Source organism: Amblyomma maculatum, chromosome 2 (genome assembly GCF_055883805.1).
Source record: "Amblyomma maculatum isolate TAMU_Amacu chromosome 2, ASM5588380v1, whole genome shotgun sequence".
NCBI lineage: Eukaryota > Metazoa > Arthropoda > Arachnida > Ixodida > Ixodidae > Amblyomma > Amblyomma maculatum.
In genome coordinates, this window is record NC_139345.1 from 117,799,920 (window position 1) to 117,827,196 (window position 27,277).

At 45.4% G+C, this 27,277-nt stretch overlaps 2 protein-coding genes across 2 annotated transcripts; both read left to right on the top strand.

The window, feature by feature from the left end:
* Positions 1-4,423: 4,423 nt before the first annotated feature.
* On the top strand, positions 4,424-11,928 carry LOC146199666 (ornithine decarboxylase-like). Its single transcript, XM_084592173.1, has 3 exons — positions 4,424-4,559; positions 6,928-7,017; positions 11,791-11,928. The coding sequence occupies exons 1-3, from the start codon at positions 4,431-4,433 to the stop codon at positions 11,926-11,928; spliced, it is 357 nt and encodes a 118-aa protein (XP_084448299.1). The 5' UTR covers positions 4,424-4,430.
* Positions 11,929-14,851: 2,923 nt separating this feature from the next.
* Positions 14,852-26,933, top strand: LOC146199667 (ornithine decarboxylase-like). The gene is made up of 7 exons (XM_084592800.1): positions 14,852-14,951; positions 15,633-15,800; positions 20,843-20,977; positions 22,181-22,346; positions 24,263-24,416; positions 25,281-25,384; positions 26,224-26,933. The coding sequence occupies exons 2-7, from the start codon at positions 15,715-15,717 to the stop codon at positions 26,557-26,559; spliced, it is 981 nt and encodes a 326-aa protein (XP_084448926.1). The 5' UTR covers positions 14,852-14,951; positions 15,633-15,714; the 3' UTR covers positions 26,560-26,933.
* Positions 26,934-27,277: the final 344 nt, after the last annotated feature.

The window sequence follows — 27,277 nt, forward strand, 5'->3', positions numbered from 1 at the left end:
ATTTGCTCCGAGACTTCCTGACTGTCTAGCCATTCGGTTACATCGGCCTTCAACTGATAGGCCAAATCAAAGTATGCCTTGTTACAATGTTTCTCGCTCTCATATCTCTTCCGAAGATCCTGAGGCGTTATCTGATATCGTATCAGCAATGACTCTTTTAGTTCATCGTAATTTTTCAAGCGGTCGCCTACCAATCGCTTGATTTCTTCCGACGCTTCAGCGGAGAGAAGAGCTACCATATTCTGTGCCCAACTATCTCGCTCGAAACGTTTACTTCTGCAGACATTCTCGAAGTCTGCCAAATACACTGCCATATCCTCGGCGATGAGGAACGGTGGTGGACAGTCTTGCGGTATTGAACCGTTACAATGAATGGCATTAAAAGCTTTCATCTTTTCCACGCTCATTCTATGTGTTGAAACCTCCAGCTGCATCAGTTGCCATACGCGGGCGTCCTCTTTCTCGTGACGTTCCCTACGTTCACGTATCTCTTTCTCGTGACGTTCCCTGCGTTCACGCATCTCTTTCTCGTGACGTTCTCTACGTTCACGTTGCATTTTTTTGTAACGTTCTCTACGTTCACACATCTCTTTCTCGAAACGTTCCCTACGTTCACGTTGCATTTTCTCGCGACGTTCTTTCTCCTCCTCTTTCTCGCGACGTTCATCGCGCTTTTGGCGTTCTAGCCTTTCACGCTCCTCGCGCTTTTGGAGTTCTAGCCTTTTGGCTTCCTCCTTCCCTTTTCTCTCTTGAATGTCATCCCAGGCCTCTGCGGCTTCCTCAACCGTCACGTCTTCTGCCTGCATGATCTCAAGGATTTCCTTTTTTGTTTTTGTTGAGCCCAAATCGATGCCCAACTCATCACAAATTTGGAGAAGTTCTCTGACCTTGTAACTCTCCATCTTTTACACCGGCCTCTTGTTGTTTGCCTTTTTAGAATAGTGTACTATACGTTCGCTATCTCGCTCCTAGCAAGAGATGCGCAAGCCTTTCTCACACTGATTCCCTTCTCAGCATCCCCTGGTTTTCAAAACACTTCCTGTAGGCTTGAAACACGCAAGGTTAACACAATGCTACGCTCAGCCTTTCTCTAAGCTACCCTGTGTGTTAGAAAAGTCTGGCGTTTGAGGGAAACTTCAGGTACTCACCGCGCCGAGGTGCCTGACGCCGGTCAATCCCACCGCTGCCACCAATGTTGTGCCAGTGGGGTTATCACACAGTAGCCCACCGTCAACAGGGTTGTGCCAAGGAGCTGGTAACGCAGCGCTCGTCACCCGTTTCGTGAACGAGGGCTGTCAGCTTCCTGGGCGGTAGCGATGAATCCGAGTCGGCGTTGGTGAGATGAAGAAAAGGCTTTATACACTATTTACATGCATTTACACAACAAGATCGGCTCTGGGGCCGAAAGCTAACATAGCCATACGCGACTGTTCTCGCGCAGCGACGGCCGGGGAGATTCCGCCGCGTCCGCACTGTCAGGGGGCGAACTGCTCCCGATGGACGCTCGTGACGAACTCACACTCGGAGTCTCGAACGGAAGCACTTGAGACTCCGTTGCCGAGAACCGTTGACGCTCAAAATGGTCCAATCCGACGGCAGCACTTTCGCAGGGCCAATGGGAGAGCTTGCTGCGCTCTCGCTTCAAATATGCCGCGGGGCGAGAAGGGGTTCACCGTCAGGGCCACGGCGCGCCGTGCTGTCTGGACATTCAGCGCATGCTGAAACACGTCGCTTCTGTCCCTTTGGTACGGCTCGCCTCCAGTGCATTGGTGCTTTGCAGAGAAGTATCCAAAGTTTGTGAAGGAGGCGTTCGCCGAAGAAATTTGGCGTCCGGCTGAATTTCTAGGCGGCTTTGGCCAGGCACAACACCGCGAAGAGTCTCAGAAACGTTCACAAACCTGCAGTGTGAAATTCTTATACCTCCGCAATTCTTCTTAGGCAAAAGTATTCCGAACTAATTCGGGCAATTATTTAAAAGCCTTAAATGTGCGTGTAGGAATCGTCAAGAAGGCTGACAGTGAGAGCAGGCAGGCTGCCATCAGTTCAGTTCAGTCGTTCAGTCATGTCCGACTCTTCGTGACCCTATGGACCATGTCACGCCAAGCTTTCCGGTCTCTCACTATCTTTCTAACATCACACAACTTCATCTATAGCGCCTCGAGGTAGCCAGCTAACCATCGCGTTCGCTGCCTACCCCTTCTCCGGTGACCCTCAACCTTTCCCAACATCAAATCTTTCTCCAGCGACTCCTCTCTTCTCATCAGATGACCAAAGTAGCTGAGCTTTAACTTTGGAATTTGACCCTCCAATGAGCAGTCAGGGTTTATGGTCGACAATATCGACTGATTTGATCTCCTGGCAGTCCAAGGAACTCTCAAGAGTCTCCGCCAGCACCACAATTCAAACGCGTCAATTCTTCGGCGGTCAGCCTTCTTCACAGTCCAACTCTCGCATCCATACATCACAACTGGTAAGACCATAGCACGAGTTATACGGATCTTAGTTGGCAGACTAATGGAGAGTTTTAGCTTACCGTTATCCGCGATCCGCTACTGGGACCCGCCACCACGCGTTCCACTGCGCATGCCCAGGCCCCCCTTGACGCCAACAGATAGCACCACATACTGGATGTCGGCACAAAGACCTGCCGCGTCGGGACCAATCAGCTTGACCGCCCCGCCCACGCGCGGTAGACAGCCACGGTGGCGGATCGCGGATCACGGTAAGCTAAATCTCTCTAATGTCTCTGCTCTTTACTAGACGGTCAAGGCTAGCCATGGCTCTCTTTCCCAGAAGCAGGCGTCTCCTAATTTCATGGCTGCAGTCTCCTTTCGGGTAAGGTCGTATCATCCGCATATCTAAAGTTGTTGATACGTTTCCCAGCAATCTTCACACCAGCTGAAGACTCGTCCAGACCGGCCTTCTTCATGATGCACTCAGCATATAGGTTAAATAGGCAGGGCGACAGTATGCAGCCTTGTCTCACTCCTTTCTCAATTGGAAACGAATCAGTAAGACCATGCCCAGTTGTGACTGTGGCCTCTTGCCCTTCATGCAGGTTCCTGAGGAGAAAGATGAGGTGAATTGGAACTCCCATCTCTTGGAGAGCTTGCCACAATCTGCTGTGATGTACGCAGTCAAACACTTTCGCATAATCAATAAAGCAGAAGTAGATGGGTTTCTGGAACTCTCTTGCTTTTTCCATGATCAAGCGAAGGTTGGCAATCTGGTCTCTAGTTCCTCTGCCCTTGCGAAACCCAGCTTGCACGCCCGGAACCTCCCGGTCCACATACTGCTGCAGCCTACCTTGGAGGATTTTCAACACCACCTTGCTAGCATGCGAAATAAGCGCGATCGTGCGGTAGTTGGAACAATCTTTGGCACTGCCTTTCTTTGGAATGGGGATGTAAACTGACCTCCTCCAATCCTGTGGCCACTGCAGGGTTGTCCAAATTTGCTGACATAATGTGTACAGAACGTTAACAGGCTGCCAGAGATCCGTGAAAAATATCTCGTCTACACGCCCGGTTAGCCCATAGCTGCCATACGTGTGTGCGTTCAATACTCCCACTCAGATACTCCTCAACAGAGAAACCACATTATTTGTTGGTAGCGTCCATCTAGTTCTTTTACAAAGCCACTTTCCCATTATAATGCATGAGAATTTCTGTTGAACAGCGCAGACGAATCATATATCTTTTTATATTTTTTTTTTTATTTTCACACTGCGGTGGTCCCACTCGCTTATTAATAATATTGTAATGGTTAAGATTGGTTTACTTTGTTTTCATTTTTTTTCTCTTTCGCATGCTCGTCCACTTCTTTTCATGCGTTCCAACAGTACGTTTTTCAATATTATTTTCTGACGCGTGTACCTTTCAACTAAGGAGTGATTTTTATGGTGTGACCGCTGCCGCCAAATAGACACGAAATAAGAGCGGCGACGTGCGGTATGGATTTCCTTTGGCAATATATTCGCAGTATTTTTCATTTCATTTTCGAATTCACTTTGTAGTCTGTTCTCTGTGGTTGCTAATGCGGAGATGTCTGGATTAAGTCGAAGTTTTAAAGTATGTAAAGTACCTTTTCTGAACGACCCTATAACACATCAGTCGTTGTCAAAGTATACCAGAACTGATCCTTCTTGATAATCATCAGGATCACGCAGAATTTCATCGAACTCTATAGCTTTCTTTATTCTCGGGGTAATTCGTTAGGGAACGCCTACTTTCACTCGTACTATCACTGACTACATCCCTAACCACCCACGCCTAGTCGCCACTTCGTTGTATCGTGACTTCATACTAGTTGCATCAAACGTACTTGCCCTCATAGATGCTACACTCAGCCTTCTTTTTATGTACGCATGTTTTTTAAAACTTTGTGTCTTCTAATACAGGCCACCTTGCTGGCAAGCAGCGGTCAAGTGCATGGCACCCTGTCTGCTGCTGGGCAAGCTACGTCCATGCAAAGCACGATCAGGAGTGTGGAAGCTTCTGAAGAAGGACTACTCCACAAAGGGAAATGGAAATGGAAGCATCGCCTCTACTTTAACCGTGGTAGGCAGCAGAGCTTGCTTATTTATAGCTTGGATAAAACTTTGCCCATGCCCGTACAACGCCCCTTCCTGCAGACCTTCTTCTACCTTATCGTTAGTAGGTTTTCATCGCAGTTTTGGACATGGGAAGGAAGGGTAAAGATTATTAGATTTTATTAAACGGTACATGCTAGCTTGTCCGGGGTTTTGCTCAGTTGTTCACGCTCGTGTCTTCCGGTGCGAATGAGAAAGGGAGCTGTGGTTGAAAGGGCCGCTGTTCCTTGAAGCCCGACCGGAACCACGAGCGGAGCAAGGTATGATGCTGGACTGGTCGGTTTTGATCAATGAAGCGTTTTCGTTCCATAATGACCGACCGAAACCAATCAGCCCCGCAACATACTCTGGTCCATTTCATTTCTAGTACAACAGATTCCTTCTCGATGTAGCTGAAAGAGCAAGTTGGCGATTCACAATGAAGACTGTGGCGCTCGAAACCAAGGGCAACAAGAATATGATGACATTAGTGAGGTATGATTTGAACAATGATTTAGATAAATTTGACCAAATGTGGTATTAGAGAAATCGGCTGAATATTATTGAGATCGAAACTTTCCACGGGCCTTTGAGTAGCAAGGCTGTTTTTTGTTCTGACACTCGCTACAACTGCGCCATCCCTGGCTGAGAAAAAAAAAAACGGAAAAAAAATTGCCCAATCCCGACAAGCAGCTGCAGATTAGTGCGCAGGTATCAACATGCACGTTGTTAATAACAAACCTTTAGGCTTGTATTCAGCGGTATTGACAAACATGTGCACACGCTGCTGCTGCAATGTTTTGTGACATGCCTCGCTCTCTGTTGTGAACGGCGTTTTGAAGTCAGGTGCGTCATTGGTACAAAGTATTCATACTCGCAGCCGAAACCTCCTCTCACTACAAATTTTCAGGGCACTGCTATGACCATTACCGCCCCACATGACGGCTGGAACGAAAAATAATTGAAGGAAACGTAAGCTCTGCCTATGGCTTTATGACCCGAAAGCAATATTGGTTCCCGTTTGTGGCTTCTCTTACTGATCGTCATCCGCGTGCATGTACTTCATAACTCTCTTAATCACTAATCTCATAATGCACGCCTCTGTTATGTCACACATACTGATTAACATATAAGCGCAAGCTACCACATTATGTGCAATACCATTGGACAAAGATTAGGAGCCCTGCGTTAACCAAGCCTTAAGAACGTGTCTGCGTGGCCAAGGAGTATAGCGTGTTTGACTCGACATCCAAGGGTCCCGGGTTCAATTCCTATCTTTTGCCGACTCATTCATGCCCACAACTGTGAAATCGGTGGTGTCAAGTGGTCTTGTGACGTCACTCAACCTGACGACCAATCAGCGCACGCCCGTGTCACCTGCTGTCTCCTACCTGCCAGCCGCATACAATCTGGTGATCTTTACCTTGCGCAGACTATACAACCCCGACACCGGGTTTCCCACCTAACGGCAGCGTGGAGCGATAAAATCACTCTCTCTCTCTCTGAGCATGCCTGCCGCAGCTGTACTCTATTGACGAGAGTAAAACACGCGTCTGCAAATAAAGTTGAGGCTTTGAAATGGGCTGTGGCCTCACAGGGTTCGATAAACGATTAGGAAATCGGCATTCATAGAAGAAGGCATGTTCTCGCCCGTTGGTTTGTGATTGCTTAACTTAGGGTAATCTGGAATTTCAGTGGTTTACACTTTTTATAAATGACACAGGCGAGGTTGAGGATGCTGAATATCTTCATTCAATGGAATTAGGTCCCTGTTCTGTATGAGCAATAAAATGAAATTTCACGAATACTTGTCACGTTTCTCACTGTAGCAATACTTTACTGAGAGGGTAGGAAATCCATCTCTTCTTCAGTTCCACAAATGGCGGCCAGCGTCCAAATTCGTGAGCATGTGCCGTTTTCACAGAGGCAAATAATAGTGACCCTATATCCATAGCATGTGCGAGGCAGAGCAAAGTCCCTATAGCTCTACACAACCGCTGTGCGCCGCGCATCCCGCTGAACAATGTGTACCCGCCTATGTCACTTACAACCTGCCTGAACCGTGCCCGTGGTTTTTCGCTCACAACACTGACAAGACCGACGAGGTCGAATTTTCTGATGTACGGGTGTGTTGCGTGTGGTGCGGTTCCTTACCCGATCTACCGAAATGCAGGGGATGGGCACAATCCATCCCTTGGTGTGAATACCAGCTAATTGTGTCGAGCGTCAGCGCTACAGGCAGCGCATACATCACCCCGTAAGCTTTTGCTGCCGACTGCGTATTGCGAATGGGATCGCGCTGTGCGTACGATTTCTCTATTGCTGCATTCTGATTTTATCGTATGCATATTTTGCAGCCTCCGAGGAGCGGACATGAGCCCACGAGAACATTCATCTTCACCGAGGGTACTGTTGAAGAGGCCGCTCGAGAAATTATTCAGAATCAGGTACACGCGAAGTTGCATTTAGGAGTTGCCTAAATGTTATCTTTTTGGTTTCATAGGGCATAAGCCGCTAACAATATCGTCCCACAAAAACGAATTCTTGGAATATCTCAGTCCCCGCCACGGTGGTGCAGTGGTAGACGGCCGACTACTGTGCCGGAGTACTCGGGTTCAATCCCCACAGCGGCGGCTGCGTTGTGATGGAGGCGAAACGAAGAGGCGTCCGTGTCGTTGAGGCTGTAGGAAGAAGGAAAAGAAAATGCACGTGCCTGCTACTGGCTCTATAGCTGAGCCACCTCCGCTGCCTCGTGCAGACAAAAGAGAGAAAGTAGAGAGTAAAGAAAAATAAGAGAAAGAGAAAGACGCGCTCCGCAACAGCCGTCGTCCGCCACCTAAGTGGTGGCGGGTGCAATGACGGCCTGCAACATATAAAAATTTGGTGGTTGGCTAGCCCCCGCCCGCAAGCGGCATTGGCCTACAGGTCCGAGCCTCATAGGGCCAGGAACAGCCACCCTTCACCACCGCTCCTCGCGTCCGTGTGCTGTGCGATGTCAGTGCACGTTGAAGATTCCCAGGTGGTGGAAATTACTCCGTAGCCCTCCACTGAGGCTCCTCTTTGTCTCTTTCCAATTTCACTCCCACCTTCCTCCCTTCCCTTAGGGCGCGGTTCAGGGTTCCACGGAAACAAGTGGGACAGATTACATTCCTGCGAATTAATTATTAGTATTATATTGCAGTAAATTATCTTTTTTATCTAAGTAGGTATATCTTTTACTCAGCATGTCTTAATGTGCATCTAATTGGCAGTTTGTAATGGTCCAGTGCTTAGACAAATTAAAAGCAGAGAAGCGCGAGAAACTTTTGTCAAGAAAGGAGCACCTCCGGCGCCGCACACGTGCACTTATCCCTCCGTGTGCGATATCTCTTCCCCGCGGTCTCACCCGTGCAGAGGAGGTTGCGCTTAGGAGGATCCGGGTCGGTGTTGCCCTTACACCAGCTGTAACTAGGACGTGGTCATACTTCCAACACTTATATCCTCGCCCAGGATGCCCGATCTGTAACAACGAAGATGTCGAGGCCGACATCCACCACTTGCTGTGGGACTGCCCAGCACTCAAGCCAACACGAATCCGGCACCTGAGAATAGCTGGCCTTTCAGCAACCAATCCTGCCTCATACGTCACTTGGACGCAGGGACCTCATGATCGCTCACTTCTGGACTTCATAAAATCAGCCAACCTTTTTCCATTCATTTAATCATTTATTCATCCTTCATCTCATAACCTACTGATGCCCTGAGGCAATAAATGTCGACTAAAAAAAACAAACAAGTAAGCTAGCATCTAAAACTACTTAGGGAGTTATGGCATTGGCTTGCCAATTTTGAGGAAAACCCTCATGTAACGCTATCATAAATGTTGTTTGTGGGCATATAAAGTCTTCATTGATAACGTTGCAGACACTCTTTGAATCAGAATCCTCTATTTCTTGCTAAATTATCGAATCGGTGGATGTTGCTTGTAGTATTGTGCAGTCCCTTGTTATACAAGTCGAGGTCAGGTGCCTGAGTGTTTGGTAATAATGTCCAGTGTGACATATTCGCAGTAAATGTGAGAGCTTCCGAATTTTTTCTCCTGCGTACTGTGATCTTGGTATAAGCAGGAATCATGGGGATGGGGATCAGTCACTATTCAAGTAGTCGATGGATACTATCGCCTAAACAAAAAGAAAACACCTAACGCATTAGCACTTCCAAATCGGTGCTTCGTTTATTTATATTTTTTTAGGCATTATTTCAGACACGGTTGGTCTTGGATGACCGGACCGGGCAAAAGGCGCATACCTTCTGCCTGAGGAGGGCCCTGTCATCCATACACAAGACGGCACGCACAAGTCATGAATTAAATTGTTACACAAGTGCTAATGAAAACATACAACACAATTACACAAGTTTTATCACATGCATACATTTGTGGCATTTTAAGACGATGGAAAGTACTCATGGCATTGAAAGCGACAGCATATAAGTTTTGAAGGACTTTTTAGAGCTCCCAGGTGATCTAAATTGCTGCATGGCATCTAGAAAAAATGGGTGGGTGTTCAGAATGTTAGGCAGTGTTTGTATACCATAACTCGTCCTTACAGCAGGCAGTTTCAGGAGATGGTCTAAAACTTTAGGAGCACAGACAAGATTGAGATGGGACGGTACTTGTTTATGTCACCACACCGCCCTCCTTTATGTATAACCACTGCTTTTGCTATCTTCATGCCATCAGGGAAATGCCCAGTAATTAAAGCTTGATAACAAATATGCTACAAGAGAGCACATAATATATCGACGACCGCTATAATGGACTCGGCTTTTAGGTCATCAACCCCAGCAGCTGTGCTTGTTTTTAGGACGTGAGGATGACATAAAGCTCAAACGGGGAAGCAACGCAAGTGGACGATAGGAATTAGGTCTGCATGCTGTCATTCATTCATTCTTGTCCAATAATGGCGTTTAGACTGAGCGAGTATGGTTCCAAAAACGGTTAATAGACAATAGTAAAGTCTGCGTTTGTAACATTCTTGTAAAATTCTCTCTTACCATATAGTACGAAAAAATAGCGATTAGTTTGTTCCCAGGTTGCAAATACGATTTTAGACAGCATCGCTGGGGTGGACTTCGGAATAATTATAATAATTATAATATCTCGTGTGCGGGACCTACGAGGGAGGGGGGGGGGGGGGGGGGGGGGGGGGGGGGGGGGGGGGGGAGGACAGCTACAGCTGTGCTCACAGATAAGGGATGCATTAGGTCAGCCTTCCCCTGGCCTGGTGCTTCGGTTTATCTGATATGAAACGTTAAGAAATTGGTTGCTTGGTCGCACTCTGTCTAAACTAAACACCTTAATTCATGATATTATTTGACCAAGCATCTGTTGCTACAGTAAAGTACATCATAACAACAGCAATTTTGACTGCGATGTCTTTTAATATGTGCTGAAACCCTAGTCAACGAAAATTCTTGCGTCGACCCCCTACAAAGTTGCCTATTAAAAGGACGCTTCACGGGCACCTTATATAGAGCGCCAAACCTCCCAAGAAGTCTACCATTTTAGTGTTACTTAACATTATCCATGCGGCAACGTGAATGCAGTGGTCAGCCATAGGCGTCCAAATAACAGCTTTTATGGCTTCCGAATAAAACAATTATCTCGAACAGCCCTGTAGAAAGAACGTGTAAAATCGCGAGCGATCTTGAAGCTCATGGCAAATTTCTATTTTGGCATGGCATTGTTTATTAAAAATTCAGTGTTCAAGAAATACTTGACTGCTAAATGGCGTTCGCTAGTTTTTCAAGAGATATTATGCATTACTATGGGTCAAGTTTCACCGCGCATTGAATTGTTCGCTGCAATGAAAATAAGCGGGATCGCGACCATTATACTCTATTTGTGGCTGGCGGCGCTATATGAAAACGGCCAATATTGAAAAAAACATTTACTTCCAGTAATATACAGGAAATGGGCCTCGGGCGAAAAGCTACAACGATAGCCTGAGAGATGCCCGAAACCTAGTAATGGCAGAGCAACAAGACGTGTGACAATAAGGCGAAGATATACATATATAACATGAATAAAAGCTGTTGCCTTATGTCACCATTATCTTCTCAAAACTTTTCTTTTTTTGCTTGTTTCCACTGCCATTTCTCTGTCGAACTTTTATATCGTTTGAATCTCTTAATGGGTCTGTTTGACGGATTTTGTTGCATGTGCGTTCATGAAATGTCTGAACGTTTGCACTTTAATACACTTTAGTTTCTGAACGGCGGCGTCGTGAAAATCCGGAAACACCGAAATTATAGCCGAATAACAACGTCGTTTTCCAAAGCACACAGGCTTCTTGTGTTTCGCCTCCATCGAAATGCAACCACTGCTTCTGCGACCGGATCCCGCGTACCCGAGCTCAGAAACATGACGTGTACTCGTCTTTTCAGTGAATCTACCAATAAAGATTGGAAGTGCAATTTATTTCTTGTCAATACTTTTGGAAAAGGGATGGTTTGTTTGCGTTCATAGTGCTTATAACTCCCCCGCAGCGACTCATGCTATGAGAAACGCCATTGTGGAGGGCTCTTGGAAATTTCGACCACCTGGGGTACTTTAACGTGCACTGATATCGCACAGCACAGGGCGCCTTGCTGTTCGCCTCGATTAAAAACCACGGCCGGGAGTCGATCGCCCTAATCACTGCACCACCACGGCGGGGCGGAAAAGAACGCCCGAAAAATTACAGGGCTGCTCAAATTTCATTACGAAATAACAATGCTCTCTTATACTTGCTACCTTCTCTTCATACTTTTTAATTATTTTTCATGTCGCTTAACTTTGCTTAAAAGTGGATGGCGAACTTGCCATCCTCTTTGCGGCTCATTTGTTCTGTCGTCCGTAACCATTTTTATTTATTCTGAGTCACTGCCAGTCATGTTCATTTTTCTAAGTAAATATTATTTATTTTCGCTTTTACTTATATTCATTGTTAATCAATAGAAGTCATTAACACCTTTATAAACAGCGTGAGTGCGGAAGGTGGCTGCCACTGAAAGATCCTGTGGAAACTCCCTACCCCCCCAACTCGCCCTCCTATCCTCTAGAAAGGAGAGGAGGCATACCCAATCTTCATCCTGCCTCCTGCGAATCTGCGAATCGTGACAAGTGGCCTACGCAGCGCCGCATATTTGTTCAATGCGCAATTACTAACGTTAGGCTATATTACTAAACTGTGTCGCAGGATGGAGACGATGCATTTTTTATCTGTGACCTGCGAGACATCGCCAGGAAGGCGAAGCTGTGGCGGCAATGTCTACCCCAGGTGACGCCCTATTACGGTACAGTTACTGTTGATGTTTTTCAAATCCGGAAGCAATAAAATTGTGCCCATACTTGAAAGTTCTTAAAGGGGCGGGGAGTCGACTGCGGCTCGTCCAGTACCATCGCGGTCACCTACATGTGTTTTGCTGAACGCTTATTCACTAATTACTTAATTGTTGCCTCGGTCATCTCGCGCACATACTCATTAGTATACAGCTGCAAACTATATTTTGTAAAAGCCCACTCGACAAATATAAAATTCATCTTTAATCAAGCCGTGCTAACGCGCCTGCTTGGCCTGTGTCTGACATGGGATCCAAGCAGGAGCGTTCGAATCCTGCATCAGAGACTACCCTAGTCGATAGCTCCTTGCACATCAGTTGCGCCATGGCGTTTTGTGACGTCACACAACACGCCGAGCAATCAGTGTCTGATATGTCAACCTGCCAAGTCACCTGCCAACAGCATACATACATACATACATACATACATACATACATACATACATACATACATACTACATACATACATACATACATACATACATACATACATACATACATACATACATACATACATACATACATACATACATGCATGCATGCATGCATGCATGCATGCATACATACATACATACATACATACATACATACATACATACATACATACATACATACATACATACATACATACATACATACATACATACATACATACATACATACATACATACATACATACATACATACATACATACATACATACATACATACATACATACAAAGGCATTTTCGAGATTTTCGTTACAACTGGAACGCAGACACTGTACTTCTAAAGGAATGAGGCCCTTCACAATAACTTGTTAAAATCTTCCTAAACAAACTCATAAAATTAAATCATCTAGTTTTCCTTTTTCAAGAGTATCCCAGACACTGCACTCGCGCGCGCAAATTCGTCACCGGTGTCCGTATTATATAATTAGTACTATTTTATCATTTCCTTCAGTCATGACATCAGTCGTCAGAACAGCAACTGGAGATGGGGAGGCAAAACGACCAGAAAGAGGCGATGCCACTATCGTCGCGGTAGAACTGCTGCGCGAACTGCTTCTGTTTTGCCATTCGGCGAAGTCACAAGGGCCTTGCCTTATGTCCACAGTTTATTTACCGAGATAGAATGCATGGGCTGTTAACGAGGCCCAGACACTAACTATTTATTAGTGTACCCGTGCATTGAACAAATGCGTAAGATATCAGTAAACATGGATCATTGTGCAAAATTCGCATGCCCTCCAGCGTAGAATCTATTAAAGAATGTTCTCTCATATGGAGTTCATATGGAGTTGCAGATGTCGAATAACGGTTTGGACCTTAAAAGGTCGGACGAGATCACATGAGGCACAAAAACTGGAATATTGCAAACCTTCATTTGGTCGCTGTCATTACGGTTTATGGGAAGCTTAACTTCCGATGTTGCGTGAACGGAACCGACATAGCAGCAATTATATTGCAGTCTTGATGTGTCTCATATGTGATCTCAGGATCATTGTGTGTTGCAATCTTCTCTTGGAAACGAAAAACTGAATGTAACTGTGGATAAAAATAGCTGTAAGCTATCTAGAGAGCGCAGTCGATTTACAGAGCGAAGGTGAATTCCACTTCGTGATTCATGTTTGCTAATGACATGCACATAACTTCAAAGCAAAGCCAAGTGTGATTCTGCTTTGAAATCAAGCTTTGGAATTCCGTGTCTCCAACCAGTTAAAGCTGGTGGCGTTTCTAACATGTCGTTGCTCGCGGCCTACGTCAGTATAGGAGCGCCCTAATCCTATGTCGGTGCTAAAGCAGTGCTTCTAAAGGTCAGGGGTCACCGAGCAAACCAGATAACCCGCCCGAATATGTATGCTGTCATTTAGTTAGGAGAGTCACAGAACCCTAGAACAATGAGCGAAAAATCGCAATGCCAGCCGAGCAGACTTTTACAACGAAAGTATCGTTTTCTAACGAAATACTGACGTAGCTCTTGTAATTCATTCACAGTGGCTCACATCTGTGTTGAAACCTTCCATTCAATCGTGATGTTTTCTCAAACCGCTTTTTTTTTATTGCGAAAGCAATACTACTTTCACTTTCAAGCCATTGCGGTGCGACGGCGGTGCACATGAAATGACCTTTCGCATGACCTCTGTGTGACTTCATGCCTCAAAGCTGGGCGACCAACTCGCGCCGTCCATGAGAGACGGCGGTGCGCATGAACGGCGGCCTAACTCCCGCTCTCTCCGCCAGGAGCGCCACAGGTGTTATGACGTCACGCCTCAAAGCTGGGCTTAAATAATGAAGAGGCCATAGCCTGGCGGCGATTACAAGCCGGAAATTTCCCGAACCCTGTCTGGTTGTTTCACACCAAGATAGATGAGAGAAAAAACGATAAATGTAAAGCCTGCGAAGCGAGGGGGACCCTCGACCATATACTTTGGGAATGCCCTAAGTCTCCGGGCGCTAGGGACAACATTAAAAGTAGAGAAGCCTGGGAAACCCTGCTGCGAAGCGACGTCCCCGCTGACCAGCAGAAAGCCGTTCGCCTGGCGGCTGAAGCCGCGATTAACCAATGTATATTCGCCAGTCCTTAGTCGCGGAGGTTCCAGCCCCCGTTCCTCAGGCCTGCGTGCCAGGAGCGGGGAGTAGGCGGCCTCCTAGATCGGTGGAAATTAAAGTTTTAATCATCATCATCATCATCATCTGGGCGACCAACTCGCGCCGTCCGTGAGAGACGGCGGTGCGCTTGAACGGCGGCCTAACTCCCGCTCTTTCCGCCAGGAGCGCCACAGGTGTTGTGACGTTATACAGCTGTATGACCGTAGCATTGATAATGGCGGTGCGTTTAGTTGATAATAATGATGAGAGCAAACGTAATGCACCGTATGCAGCACCAAAACTCCAGCTTTCGCATTTCTGCAGTGTAGATTCCACAGTGCTCTCAATTTTTTTTTCTCTCTTTCTTCAAGCCATTAAGTGCAACGGAGACCCCGTGCTCCTAACTGAGTTGGCCTGTTTAGGAGTAAACTTCGATTGCTCGAACACGGTGAGTGTAACTACTTTGGTGCTGAGTTCAACTGAAGACCAGCCTTGCTTTCAAATAGCTAGCTGGTTTGCTGATCGCCGTAGCATTATCTGTATAGCTCCCTCTGACATGCCTTGCCTATTATATTTAGATTTATATCTCGAATAAACTAAGCTAACCACTTGGGACCATGCTTATTTAGGAAGCATCGAAGTCGTTATTTTGCTGTGCGAGAAGTAAGCTGTTGTGAAATCTACAAAAAGATCAATTCAGAAACCAACTCTTTACGGGACGCATTTTTTTCTCATCTATCAAGTGGGTGACGCAAAAAAGTTTTCATCATAGCATCTTCGTAGGATTACGTTCCCAACTGATGAAGGAATGCAGCCTAAAAAACTGAGAAGTGTTGCAGTTTCGAAAGCGGTACCACATGCATGCTTACGTCGTTGCTTGGGTGTAAGAGGGGATTGACTGTTTTTCAGGCCCCTCCCAGCCAGCTTTTTCCTTGATATCCACCTTATAATTACTATAACAAGCAAATGCAATGAAAATATCGCCCTTGTTTCTTCTAACAGAGGTTCCGACATACGCGTCGCAAAGAATACTTAATTGCTGCACATTTCCTGCGGTGCATTTTATGCTCGCTCATACTGTCTAAATATTTCCATTACCATGCTTTTCCCAATTTTCTTTCTTTCGCAGGTAGAAATCAAGACAGTCCTCGACATGGGCGTCCATCCTAAACCGTATAGTGTATGCCCACCCAGTGAAGAGCACGTCTCATATGAAGTTCGCCCAAGAAAATGGCGTCAGGCTGATGACGTTTGACTGCGCCGAAGAGCTTCTCAAAGTCTGCGATGAACGCGCAAAGTAAGCGCTCGATATCAGCAGTTCACTTGCACTTTACCAGTACCGAGTTGCGGTCTCTCCTACGTTTTTTGTTTTTCACTTTAGTGCACTATCCCAACTGTTTTCTTTAGAAAACTACTTCTCTCCTACTTCGTGTTTGTCCCACCGCGATAGTTCAGTGGTAGGACGCCCGCCTACTGAGCTGGGAGACCCGCGTTCGGTCGATGAAGGCAAAACGCATTGCCATCGGGTATTGTGCGATATCGGTGACTGTTGAAGCACTCCAGAAGGTTGAAATTATCCGTAGCCCTCTACTACGGCGACCCCCTTTACTAGACTCACTTTGGGACGTTGAACCTCATAAACAAACCTAACCAAACCAAGCCTCTTTCATATTTACAGTATAAAACATTACCTTTTTCTGCTTGTCTCAAGTATCACTGAGACTTATGGGGGTACTTATGAAACCACACCATTTACACACAGCACTGTCCGACAGCAATTACATTACATATTCTTCAAGGCAGTAGAAAGACAAGAAATTCAAACCGTTAGGTTAATCTGTGGCTACGTTTCACTATGCATTTTCCGCTTCGTAATGCACAGAAGACCATTACAAGGCATAAGCTGAAGGAACAAAGGCACTTGCTGCGATGCTTAATTATGCCCAAATGCAGACACTGATCAATAATAGCTGTTAAAGGCTTCACCAAAATACAAAGGGCTCCGCCAGGAAAACATTATTTACTTGACTGTCTTTAATAATTATACCTTATTTACTTTGGATTAGCAGGTCATACTTTTCCTCTTTGATGTTAAGGGTCAAGATTATATCGCGCAATTGAAGATTGTCAACACCAAAGGTTTGCCGAGCTTTTTTAACGCTATAGCATTACAGCTTTCGTTTAGCGGTCAGCCTAGCGGCGCCGGCGTGAATGGAAAATATGAACTGGTGCCTCGTGCGTGGATTAACTGTGCTGAAAAGAAAAGCGTTGAGATGTCAGACGGGGGTCGAACCCGGGACCATTGGTTCTCGAGTCAGGCATGATAACTGTAGGTGACTGTCTTAACCATATCACTTGGTCTTTCACATCTTATGCTTCACATAATGTGGTATGCTAATGAGTGCGTCTTAGGAAAGAACGAAGTAAGCGCCATCTCACAACCATGTATCAAATGAATGAATTTTGGAATATTTAAATTGAACTATAATTTATTTATTTATTTATTTATTTATTTATTTATTTATTTATTTATTTATTTATTTATTTATTTATTTATTTATTTATTTATTTATTTATTTATTTATTTATTTATATGGTTGCTATCAGGGCCGTTGAGGCGTTACAGATAGGAGTGATTTAACTACTTATACAAAAATTAGAACTATGGAGAATTTTTTAACAGGTGATGAAGAAGCGCAGATTTGAAAGTTTCGAGTTCGGAAATCGAAACTATGCAGGCGGACAGGTGGTTCCAGTCTGAGCTGGTCTTGGGGAGGAAAGAGTAGAAATACTGGTTTGGAACTTTAACTTTAAAACAATGGTCAATGCGGGATGATATGTAACTTGGAGCAGTGAAAAGACTTTGTTTCAAGGATTCATTTGTGTAATAAATTTTGTGGAATATGGAAAGTCGAGAAAAATGACGCCGCACCGAAAGATCAGGGAGGTCTAGGGTTCTCTTCATGAGTGGGACACTAGATGAACAGGAGTGGTTATTCAAAATAGAACGAGCTGAACGATTCTGGACAGATTCTAAGATATTAATAAGAGTCTTGATGTTAGGATCCCATACAGAAGACGCGTATTCCATCTTACTACGAACGCCCATTTTGTAGAGAAGTAGTTTCAAAGAAACAGGAGCAAGTGAAAAGTTACGGCGAAGGAAGCCAAGCATGCGATTAGCGTTGTTACTTACACGTTCGATATGAGTTTTTCATGAGAGGTCACTGCCGATGTGTACGCCAAGATACATACTGAAACAAAGTCTAAAGGAGAGCCTTTAAGAACGTACGGATGTGGGTTAGCCTTGTTAGGGAGTCGTGTTACTTTCATCGCTTTACATTTGGATACGTTGTTTCATTAGCCAAGTTTCACACCATGCAGAAATGTTATTAATATCGCGCTGCAAAACAACAGTATCAGATAGGTTAGAAATTTCCCTATATATAACACAGTCATCAGCGAATAGCCGGATATATGATGCTACAAGATCAGGAAGGTCATTAATATAGATTAGAAAGAGGAGAAGTCCTAGTACAGATCCTTGAGGAACGCCCGATGTTACTGATGAAAGATTGGAGTTATGGTCATTAGCTGTCACGTATTGTGCGCGGCCGTCCAAACACATTTAATCCAGTTTAACACGTCATTATCTATGTTAAGTTTACTAAGTTTTAGGAGTAGAAGAGGACGAGACACGGTGTCAAAGGCCTTAGCAAAATCTATGAAAATGCAATCAACGACCGATGAAAGATCCAAAGCTGTAAAAAGATCATTAGTAAAAGCTATCAATTTTCTTTCACAGGAATGATTACGACGAAAACCATGGTTGTTGGCTGTATAAAAAGAATTGGACTCAAGGTATTTTACAAGGGCAGAACAGATAACATGCTCAAGTAATTTGCATGGTATTGATGTTATCGAAATTGGTCTGTAATTTGAAGGGCAGTGAACATCACCATACTTGTGCCGCGGAACCGCCTTGCTCACCTTCGAGTCGCCAGGGAGTGCGCCGGACTACAAAGATTGAGTAAAAATTTTCGTGGAAGCACCATCTCTATGTCATGCAGCAAAGCACGAAATGGCGGTAGATATAAACTAGGAACTTATATTTTATGCCCGAGAATTCATCGTAGACCGGCAGGTGCGTTACCCCGAACTAAGATCGGCTCGCGAGAGAGACCCCACATACAGAGGAATTACGAATTGATACAAAAACAACAGACTGAAATATCCAGAACCCCACTCAACAGTCAGCAAATTACAACATACAGTACTCAGAAAACTTCAGACAAATACGTGCTTTAATCCATATGTATTAGCATAATGGTAGCCAGGCGAATACAGCCCCTCATGTTCCCTTTGCGGTGATCAGAGGGCAGATCTAGAACACATCATGTCGAAATGTGAAAACATGCAACCGCCAGTGGGCCTGCAGGTTACCAATGTGGAACAGTAGGAGGCCGCATTGCTTAGCTCTGATCAAGGCCGGCAACACGCCACCACGGCCTGGGCCAAGGAGGTCGTCGAGCACCGTCGAGCGACGACCACCCCTAAGGCGGCTTGAGGAGAAACGTCTTCTCACGAAGGAAGAACACATCAATCTCTCCTCAATAAAGTTTTTCCTCCTCCTCCCCCCGACACGCTTGCAAGCGCGGCGCGAGTGCATGTCGATGAAGTTGAGTGCATGTCGGTGAAGTTGAGTGCACGCGAACGACGATCAGCAAGAAAAGCCGCAAACGAGAGCCATTAGATTTGGCATGTCTTACCCTCAAATGCGGAGATTAGGTGTCACCGTTTTTTTTTTTTTTAGTCAGCACTGCAGCGCTAAATATCGACGGATAATTTCAGTGCTTCTTGAGTGTGCTTCCCAACAATCCACGTTTTAAGAAATTGGATTGTTTGTTTGCTTGTTTTCTTTGTTTGTTTTTCACATAGTTTAATGCGCAATAGCGACGGGGGCTGTGGGGCACGTCGTGCTAGAAGGCTACGGAAAATTTCGATAGCCTCGAGTTCTATTACCAGCACTGAAACCGCTAAGTACACGGTGCATTGCGTCTCACCTTCATCGAAACGCGGCCGCCGTGGCCAGGATGGAATCAGAGTCTCTTGGCTCAGTAGGTGAGCTGCCTAACCATATATATATATATATATATATATATATATATATATATATATATATATATATATATATATATATATATATATATATATATATATATATATATATATATATATATATATATATATATATATATACACAAAATTTAGTTACTGTGTATAATATTATCGCCGAACTCAAACCAACTTCTTCTACTTCTCTTGGAAGACGGCAGCAGAGCAGGTAATACCAACACAAAGCACAAGAGGCACACACACGCACACAAGGACTACGCTGCACTGACAACTATATTAACTGGAAACCGCACATCTTCCTTCACTTCTTCCTTCACTTTACGTCTGCAGCCAACTTCTTTTTTGTTGTCGTTAACATCCTGCCGGTTGCGCAGGATGCTGCGCAAACCGGCAAAAGAAGTTGGCTGCAGACGTAAAGTGAAGGAAGAAGTGAAGGAAGATGTGCGGTTTCCAGTTAATATAGTTGTCAGTGCAGCGTAGTCCTTGTGTGCGTGTGTGTGCCTCTCGTGCTTTGTGTTGGTGTTACCTGCTCTGCTGCCTTCTTCCAAGAGATGTGTGACCAACTAGCTCATCTTTCGACTTTATCGTTCTTCTACTTCTTCAAATAATACAATTCTAAGCGCATGTATTTGATCCGAAGTAATTCGCATGACACCGGTGAATAAATTGACAATATGGGAGAGCCATGGAAGGAAAATTTCAGATTTGTATTTTCTGCGTTCTATATTCGGAACCACATTGCCAAAAAAAAAAAACTAAATTACGTCGCCTTCGATTTCAGAATTACATTTTTCCTCCAAATCAGCAACAACCATTTGACTAGATAATTCCAGTCCACTTAATAGCTTAATTATTCAGCACTTTCGCGTGCATAATGTCTTGCCTGCCTTGCAGTACAATCGACTTCCGCAGTGCGCACTGTCTTATTTCCTACAGTTTTTTAAATACAAAATCTCTGTAAACTAAAAAAATACCACCTTGTACTACATGAAAAACATTACTGATCGCTCCTAAAAGATCTTATGGGCACTAGAAAGCCCTGACAGACATTGCGTATGCCTCAGACAAATACAAAACGTTCATGGCAGGCATATTCCCCTATTGAACATCCGCCGCATAAGAATTATCAAAAATACACGGTGCATTAAATAACTGAAAAAGGTTCAAATACCGCCGCTCTCATACAGTGATTTCGTTTTCTAGATTATTGCTTCGAATAAAAGGCGATGACGAAGGTAGCCAAATATCTTTCAATGAGAAATTCGGTTGCACCGTGCAACAGGCAAGACCCATTTTGGAGAAGGCTCGAGATCTCCGACTCAACGTTGTTGGTGTGGCGTAAGTGAGGCACATCTTCTTAATATTGGTCTCTTTCAGCATGTTTGTGGAAATTATAAGTTCCAAAATTTCAATATAGGCGAACAAAAGTGCAGCATATCATGGCTCACAGTGTGTGTGTGTGTGTGTGTGTGTGTGTGTGTGTGTGTGTGTGTGTGTGTGTGTGTGTGTGTGTGTGTGTGTGTGTGTGTGTGTGTGTGTGTGTGTGTGTGTGTGTGTGTGTGTGTGTGTGTGTGTGTGTGTGTGTGTGTGTGTGTGTGTGTGTGTGTGTGTGTGTGTGTGAGTGCGTGTGTGTGTGTGTGTGTGTGTGTGTGTGTGTGTGTGTGTGTGTGTGTGTGTGTGTGTGTGTTTGTGTGTGTGTGTGTGTGTGTGTGTGTGTGTGTGTGTGTGTGTGTGTGTGTGTGCGCGCACTTGTGCGTGTGCGTGTGTGTATGAGATGAAGAAAATAATAAAAATCGTTAAAACTTTGGGAATTTTTACTATGTTACTGTGCATATGAACAAGCAGCCGGTAGCAGCAAAATATTCACAACCGGCTTTCAATATTAACAATGATGAGATAGCGAGTTAGCCGGAGTGTTATCTGGCATCAATCTCAATAACAATCTCAATAAGAAATTTTTTCGTTTCGAAATGCTCTACTTCCTACACCTATTTTTCAAAGAGGCGAGGCGGAAATACAGCATCGACTAACCGATTCACGATGACATAAAAAAGAAATGTGGTGAAATCTTGTCAGCTGTAATAGTTTATGCCGGTCTTGTTTAAGCAGTGATTTCGTGCTTTTTTTTATCGTTCTCTAAAGTCGAAGAGACTTAAATACCTTCTTGTAATTCTTGACATTCACGGGACAGTAGCCGATGCCCAGTAAAACGACGTTCATGATTAGCGAGGGCGAAGCTCGTCATGCGGTGCCTCTCTCTAGGCTCAAGACAGAGTGCACAGAAGAATTATTGAGAGTCTAGCAAAAGAATGCGCATTTCAGATGCCTCTGGCGCGTTTTATTCGTGCATAGTAACGAAATGGTCATTATGTAACCTCTTATATTAATGGTAAATCTCGCCGTCATTCGCAATACCCTATGGTAGCGAAAATGAATGTTCGGCACTGCGATCATTAACTTTTTACTTAGCTTGCATGCATTTGTTGAAATCCCTCTGATGAGCGCGAAATGATTACATTTTCAGCCTTCTTCTGCTCGCAGTTTTCATGTTGGGGTTGTCTACCAGAGCCCTGAGATATTCACTCGCACCATTCAACAGGCCAAAGCAGTCTTTGATATAGCAGCTGAGCTCGGAAGGCCAATGACAATGCTCGACCTTGGTGGGGGTTTTCCTGGTGGACTTCGCAACAAGGAGACATACGAACAGGTCCAGTCTCTTTGCTGTAGCCTCTGCTCGACATGAAATATTATCCCACGATACAAAGCATAACTTGGTGCAACTGGGAGTGTCTAGTCATTGCCATTGCATAACCATTAGACGTAATCAGCTGGTCGCCGGTCCGGTCTGTAAATACTTGTGGCGCACAGGAGAGTGTCTGGGGACGTGTGACAGCAAAGGACACTGAGAAGAGCACCACCTAGATTTTGTCCTTAGCCCCATTTCATTCAGGAAACATTAGACAATGTGCTGGACCGTCCTCGGTTTCAGTAAAGCGAATAATTGGGTAAGTTGGTATGATACTGATTATGAGGCAGCGCACCATGAAACACATAGACAAGAAGTGGGAAAAGTGGTTCCTTGTGGTTCCTTGTGGCTTCTTGGGGTTCCTTTGTGGTTCTTTGTCGCACTGTCCAAAGTAATTTCTCTGTGATGACATAATCACCACACACGTTTCTGCGATTGAAATCTGCTGGCTTTTACAACACGCCAAAAAAGGTTCCCGTCATTGCAAGTATCTTTCTTGAAGGAGAAAAGTTCTTTCGCAGGAAGCTAGTGGCCGTCAACGAATCCCCCGCCTTTTTTTAGAGCACAGCTCTTTGGCGCCCGTCGTTCCCGCGTTTCGCGTCGTCGTCGCAGTCGCCGTCACCGTTGGCGTCGCCGCCGTCCCTCGTATCCAGCTCCGCAGCCGGTTCAGCGCGAACTCCTGCCGTCATCGTTCGCCGCTGTGTGTACCCTCTACCCCTCTCCTCTTAGTCCCCCTCGTGTTCTCTGGTTGCGGCCGCGTTTTTGCCGCCACCGTTCCCCTTGTGTGTACCCTCCCCACTCCCTCTTCCTCCGTGGCGGCGACCACGCCTGTTCGCCGATTCCTGCGCGTGCTCCTGCCGCCACCGTTCGCCGCTGCGTGTAACCCCCCCCCCCCCCCCCCCCTTTTTTTTGCGTGGTGGCGACAGTGTTCTCCGGTTACCGAAGCGCCGGCTCGGCATCAGCGGAGCACGGTGCGTGCATACCAAGCCGAAATGCAGAGCAACGTTATCTTGACTCGCTAGCGGCGTCAACGGCATCAGTCAGTCGCTGCTATCTTTTCGCCGCGCAGCGTTCCTATGGGCCCACGCGCTGCCCCCCCTCCCGATAACTTAATTGCTCTCTTCGATCCCGCTCCAATGCTACCTTTGTGCGGCGGCAATCAGAGCGCCGGGTCTGTGGCGGTAAGGTCTCGATATGTGCCCCACCCGAGCCAAAACGCATACCTCAATCAACCGAAAAACTGAAATAGCTGATGAGATGAACTCAAATTTCGCTTTAGGAAGTGGCGTAACTGTCGGCAATTTTTTTTTTTACTTTTCGCAGCCAATTGACGGAGGGGGACCAGGCAGCAAGCGGTCGTTTGCGAGTAACAGTAAACATCCCACCTCGACTTTTGTAGAATTCTACTTTTTTGTTGATTCTATCCTACACTGTTTGTCACAGTTTAATGCAGCTGTTGGCGTAGCAGTTGCTAGTCGTTTTGAGGCTGATGCGGTTTATACCACTTGCCATTAAAACAATCTTGAGAAAGGAACATAGAATTTCAAGCACCCAAATCTTAGAACATCGCTCGTACGAGCGTCCGCTACTGGTAATAGCACTTACATGCAGGGTAGTAGTATCGGCTCTGTAACTGCCGACAAAGACAGTACGTAGGACTAACCCTGGAACAGAAGGAAGTTTTTAGTGTCCCGTTCATCAGTACACGCCCTGGTGCTCATTTCTTAGAAATGGGAAATGAATGAACAGATAAGCTGCATCAGTAGAGCGGGTGCACAATGGCAACTATCCAGACATTCTTCCGACGCTGGCTGAATTAGAGAACTCGTCCAATAGGCATGATGCAGAGTGTCTGAGCGCACTGCAAATTTCCGCAGGTTTGCGGGTCCATACGGCGTGCCATCGACGATAACTTTCCGGATTCGAGCGGAATGCAGATCATTGCCGAGCCGGGCCAGTTCTTCGTCACTTCTGCCTATCACCTCGCCGTCCGAGTCATCGGCAAGAGACGCAGAGACCTTCTCGTTGACGGTGTGTGCTTAGCACATTCGACATGTTTTTTCGTTCATCCTAATGTAGGGTAGAGTTTTTAAACGTGATGCTTCAATCATGACACAATTACACCCCTGGTATATCAGATGAAAAAATGGTACGAAACGACCATACAAATTGTGTTTGCTTCAGAACGTAACGTTTCTACATTTGAAGACGGCCACAACTCCCAGCAGAAAAAAAACCTAGTGGGTGACTGCGAGTCTAAAAAAGGTATGGTCAAGAACTCGCGTTCGAGAAGGCTAAAATAAAAGGAATGCATGTAAGTGAAGTCGTGTTGAACCCGAAACTCAGACGACGTTGTCGGAACGTCACGAGACGGTGTGAGTGTCGTGTTAGATACTTATGCATTTTATGGAAAGTCGAGTGAGCTGAGGTTTATGCTACCTGAGTCTTTTAAAATGTAAATAACGACACCTTTGATCGTCATAAACCGGAAAGACAACACAGCGCTTCAGGTAATACCGAGCGTGTTTATACAACGCCAATTCCCAATATTTTTTCTGTGAACATTGCACTCCAACTGACGTCTGTAAGTCCTCATTTGAGACGCCTGAAGCTGCACAAAAAGCGAAGACGATGTGTTTCATTCGAAACATGCTGCTCGTTAACCTCAACATTTTCATTTCAATAACGATAACCGCAACCCGACCGAAGAGTCTCGCTTGTTACATCATCCCTACTAAAATCTCAACGTAAGCACAGTAACCTTTTAGTGGTTCTTACTGGTTATTTCTCAACATCGGCTGGGCTTCAGCTTAACAATACCTTCGAAGTGAACAAATTAGTACTAACGCATTTCTGTCAGCTGTCAAGCAAAATGTTTCGTTTCATGCTTTCCAGGCGTCCTGAAGCCGCACCAAGACATCTTTGTCAACGAAAGCCGAGACAACTGCATTTCTCGTCATCTGTACCAGGTCTCTGACGTGCGCCTAACGCCTTTAGAGGTGAGCGCACGATGTGTACGCTTGCATACCTGAAAGACGACTGCGAAAGTTGTTGTTGCAGAAAATTCGCAGGGGAATCTCTATTATTTTTGCTTAACTAAAATATATACTTGCGAGCTTCGACTACTGAGTCCTAAGAGGTTCGTGCAGAATATGGAGGTTTAGCATGGATGAAATGTTTGTATCTTTCTCCGCCTTAGAGCTCCAATACGTTAGGCTTGCCTTTCAAGAGAGCATAATGGCGGGCTAGTTGGTGCATAATAGAATTTAATGAAAAGCAGCTCGAAAACAAAGACGAGACCACAAAACCCAGGCACAATCCGCTAGGCTTGCCTTTCCCTGCAGAAGGCACGTGTAAGCAGCTAAACAATTAAAATCTAGCTTTAATATTTAGATTTCTTTCGAAGGTCATTCACAACACTTTCGAAATCTCTGTCACTTTTGTATGCATTTTTTGAGCACTGTTTGACATTTACTTTTCTCTGTCGTCTACGTGTTTCAAGAGAATGAGGTTGCACCTATATGTCTATGGATCAGGGATGTTTCAGCAGATGCATACTTTACTGAGTGTAAATGGTTTGGCCATTAGTAAAATTTAAGTATGTGACATCCAATGTAAAAGCTGAAATTCGCACTTCGGCCACCAGCACCTCGTGTTTGGAACTACGCAGTCGCTCGCCAACACCATTTCAAGCCTACACCTGAATCTAACGTCCTCTAATTTTTTTCACCCAATGAGAAATTCACCATCCAGATCTAAACAAACATTATTTACCGCCCATCTCAACAAGAGGGTTAAAAATTTTCACGTCCTTCTTTGTTTCTTCGTTCTACTACAGGAACCGTTGGAGAGACCACGTAACGTGCTGACTACGTTGTGGGGCGGAACTTGCAATCCGCTAGACCTGATCGATCCCGAGAAGCCCTTTTTCGACGTACGTGTCGACGAGTGGCTCCTAATGGACAACATGGGCGCATACACTACCAGCTTTGCGTGCGGTTTCAACGGCACTGGATTTCCTGCCGTCCATTACATCTGCCACCACTCCAGCGTCGGTCTGGTCCGACAGCTGGTGGATCGTTCGATCCTGCGCAGCGGATACACACAGCCTGAAGAGGCTTTGAATAAGAAGTTTGTCATGCGGAAAGAAAGGCCGTTACATGTGCCCCGGTAGCATGCACCACGCAGTAACGACCGTTAAATATAGTTCACATCGGTCCATCTCATCGTAGCTCTTTAACACAACGATTACAAAGCTCAAATTCTCCACCCGCTTTCCAAACTCCGGACCGTTACAAGCCCACCTGTAGTCGTAATCACTTGCTTTGGTAACTAACGTTACATCATTCTCATGGTGTGTGCCTACGTCCTAGCGGCCCAATAATCACAAAAATTAGATCGATTTAAGCATTTTATGCGCAGCTCACATACGGCCATTTGGTGGTTGAGTCGCGTCGCCGTCGGTGCCGATGTAACCGAGTGAAATAGAGTCGCAAAGCATGAGCCATGAGAAGTCACGAGCTAACTAAAGGAAATTTCTCAGAAGAAGAAAGAAAAGCCATGAATCCTGCATCGCTCGATCATGGGACACCCGAGACAGTCCACCGAATAACCTGCGGGCATCACCGAGGCAAGCATCAACAAACACCCTAGACTCTCTCTCTCTCTCTCTCTCTGGCTCCCAGCTGCCGCGTTCTCCCCTAGCGTTCTCTCTCGCTTTGTGTAAAAAGCTGGAGAGCTGATCTCAAATGCCGTATTAAGATATGTCGTAATCGTCCTCGGAATTTCTTTATCCGTAACTTCGCAACTTGTAGTAATAAAAGAATTAGAAAGCAGGAAAGTCGTGACATCGCATAAGTGGATGTTCATTCTTTCTGATCGCTCTGACTCCA

Excerpts from the sequence above, each read along its gene's own strand:
- LOC146199666 (XM_084592173.1), top strand. The coding sequence starts at position 4,431 with ATGGCACCCTGTCTGCTGCTGGGCAAGCTACGTCCATGCAAAGCACGA. Across the intron at positions 4,560-6,927 it reads TCGCCTCTACTTTAACCGTG|CCTCCGAGGAGCGGACATGA; the intron begins GTAGGCAGCAGA and ends CATATTTTGCAG. Across the intron at positions 7,018-11,790 it reads GAGAAATTATTCAGAATCAG|GATGGAGACGATGCATTTTT; the intron begins GTACACGCGAAG and ends ACTGTGTCGCAG.
- LOC146199667 (XM_084592800.1), top strand. The coding sequence starts at position 15,715 with ATGAAGTTCGCCCAAGAAAATGGCGTCAGGCTGATGACGTTTGACTGC. Across the intron at positions 24,417-25,280 it reads CAGAGACCTTCTCGTTGACG|GCGTCCTGAAGCCGCACCAA; the intron begins GTGTGTGCTTAG and ends CATGCTTTCCAG. Across the intron at positions 25,385-26,223 it reads TGCGCCTAACGCCTTTAGAG|GAACCGTTGGAGAGACCACG; the intron begins GTGAGCGCACGA and ends GTTCTACTACAG.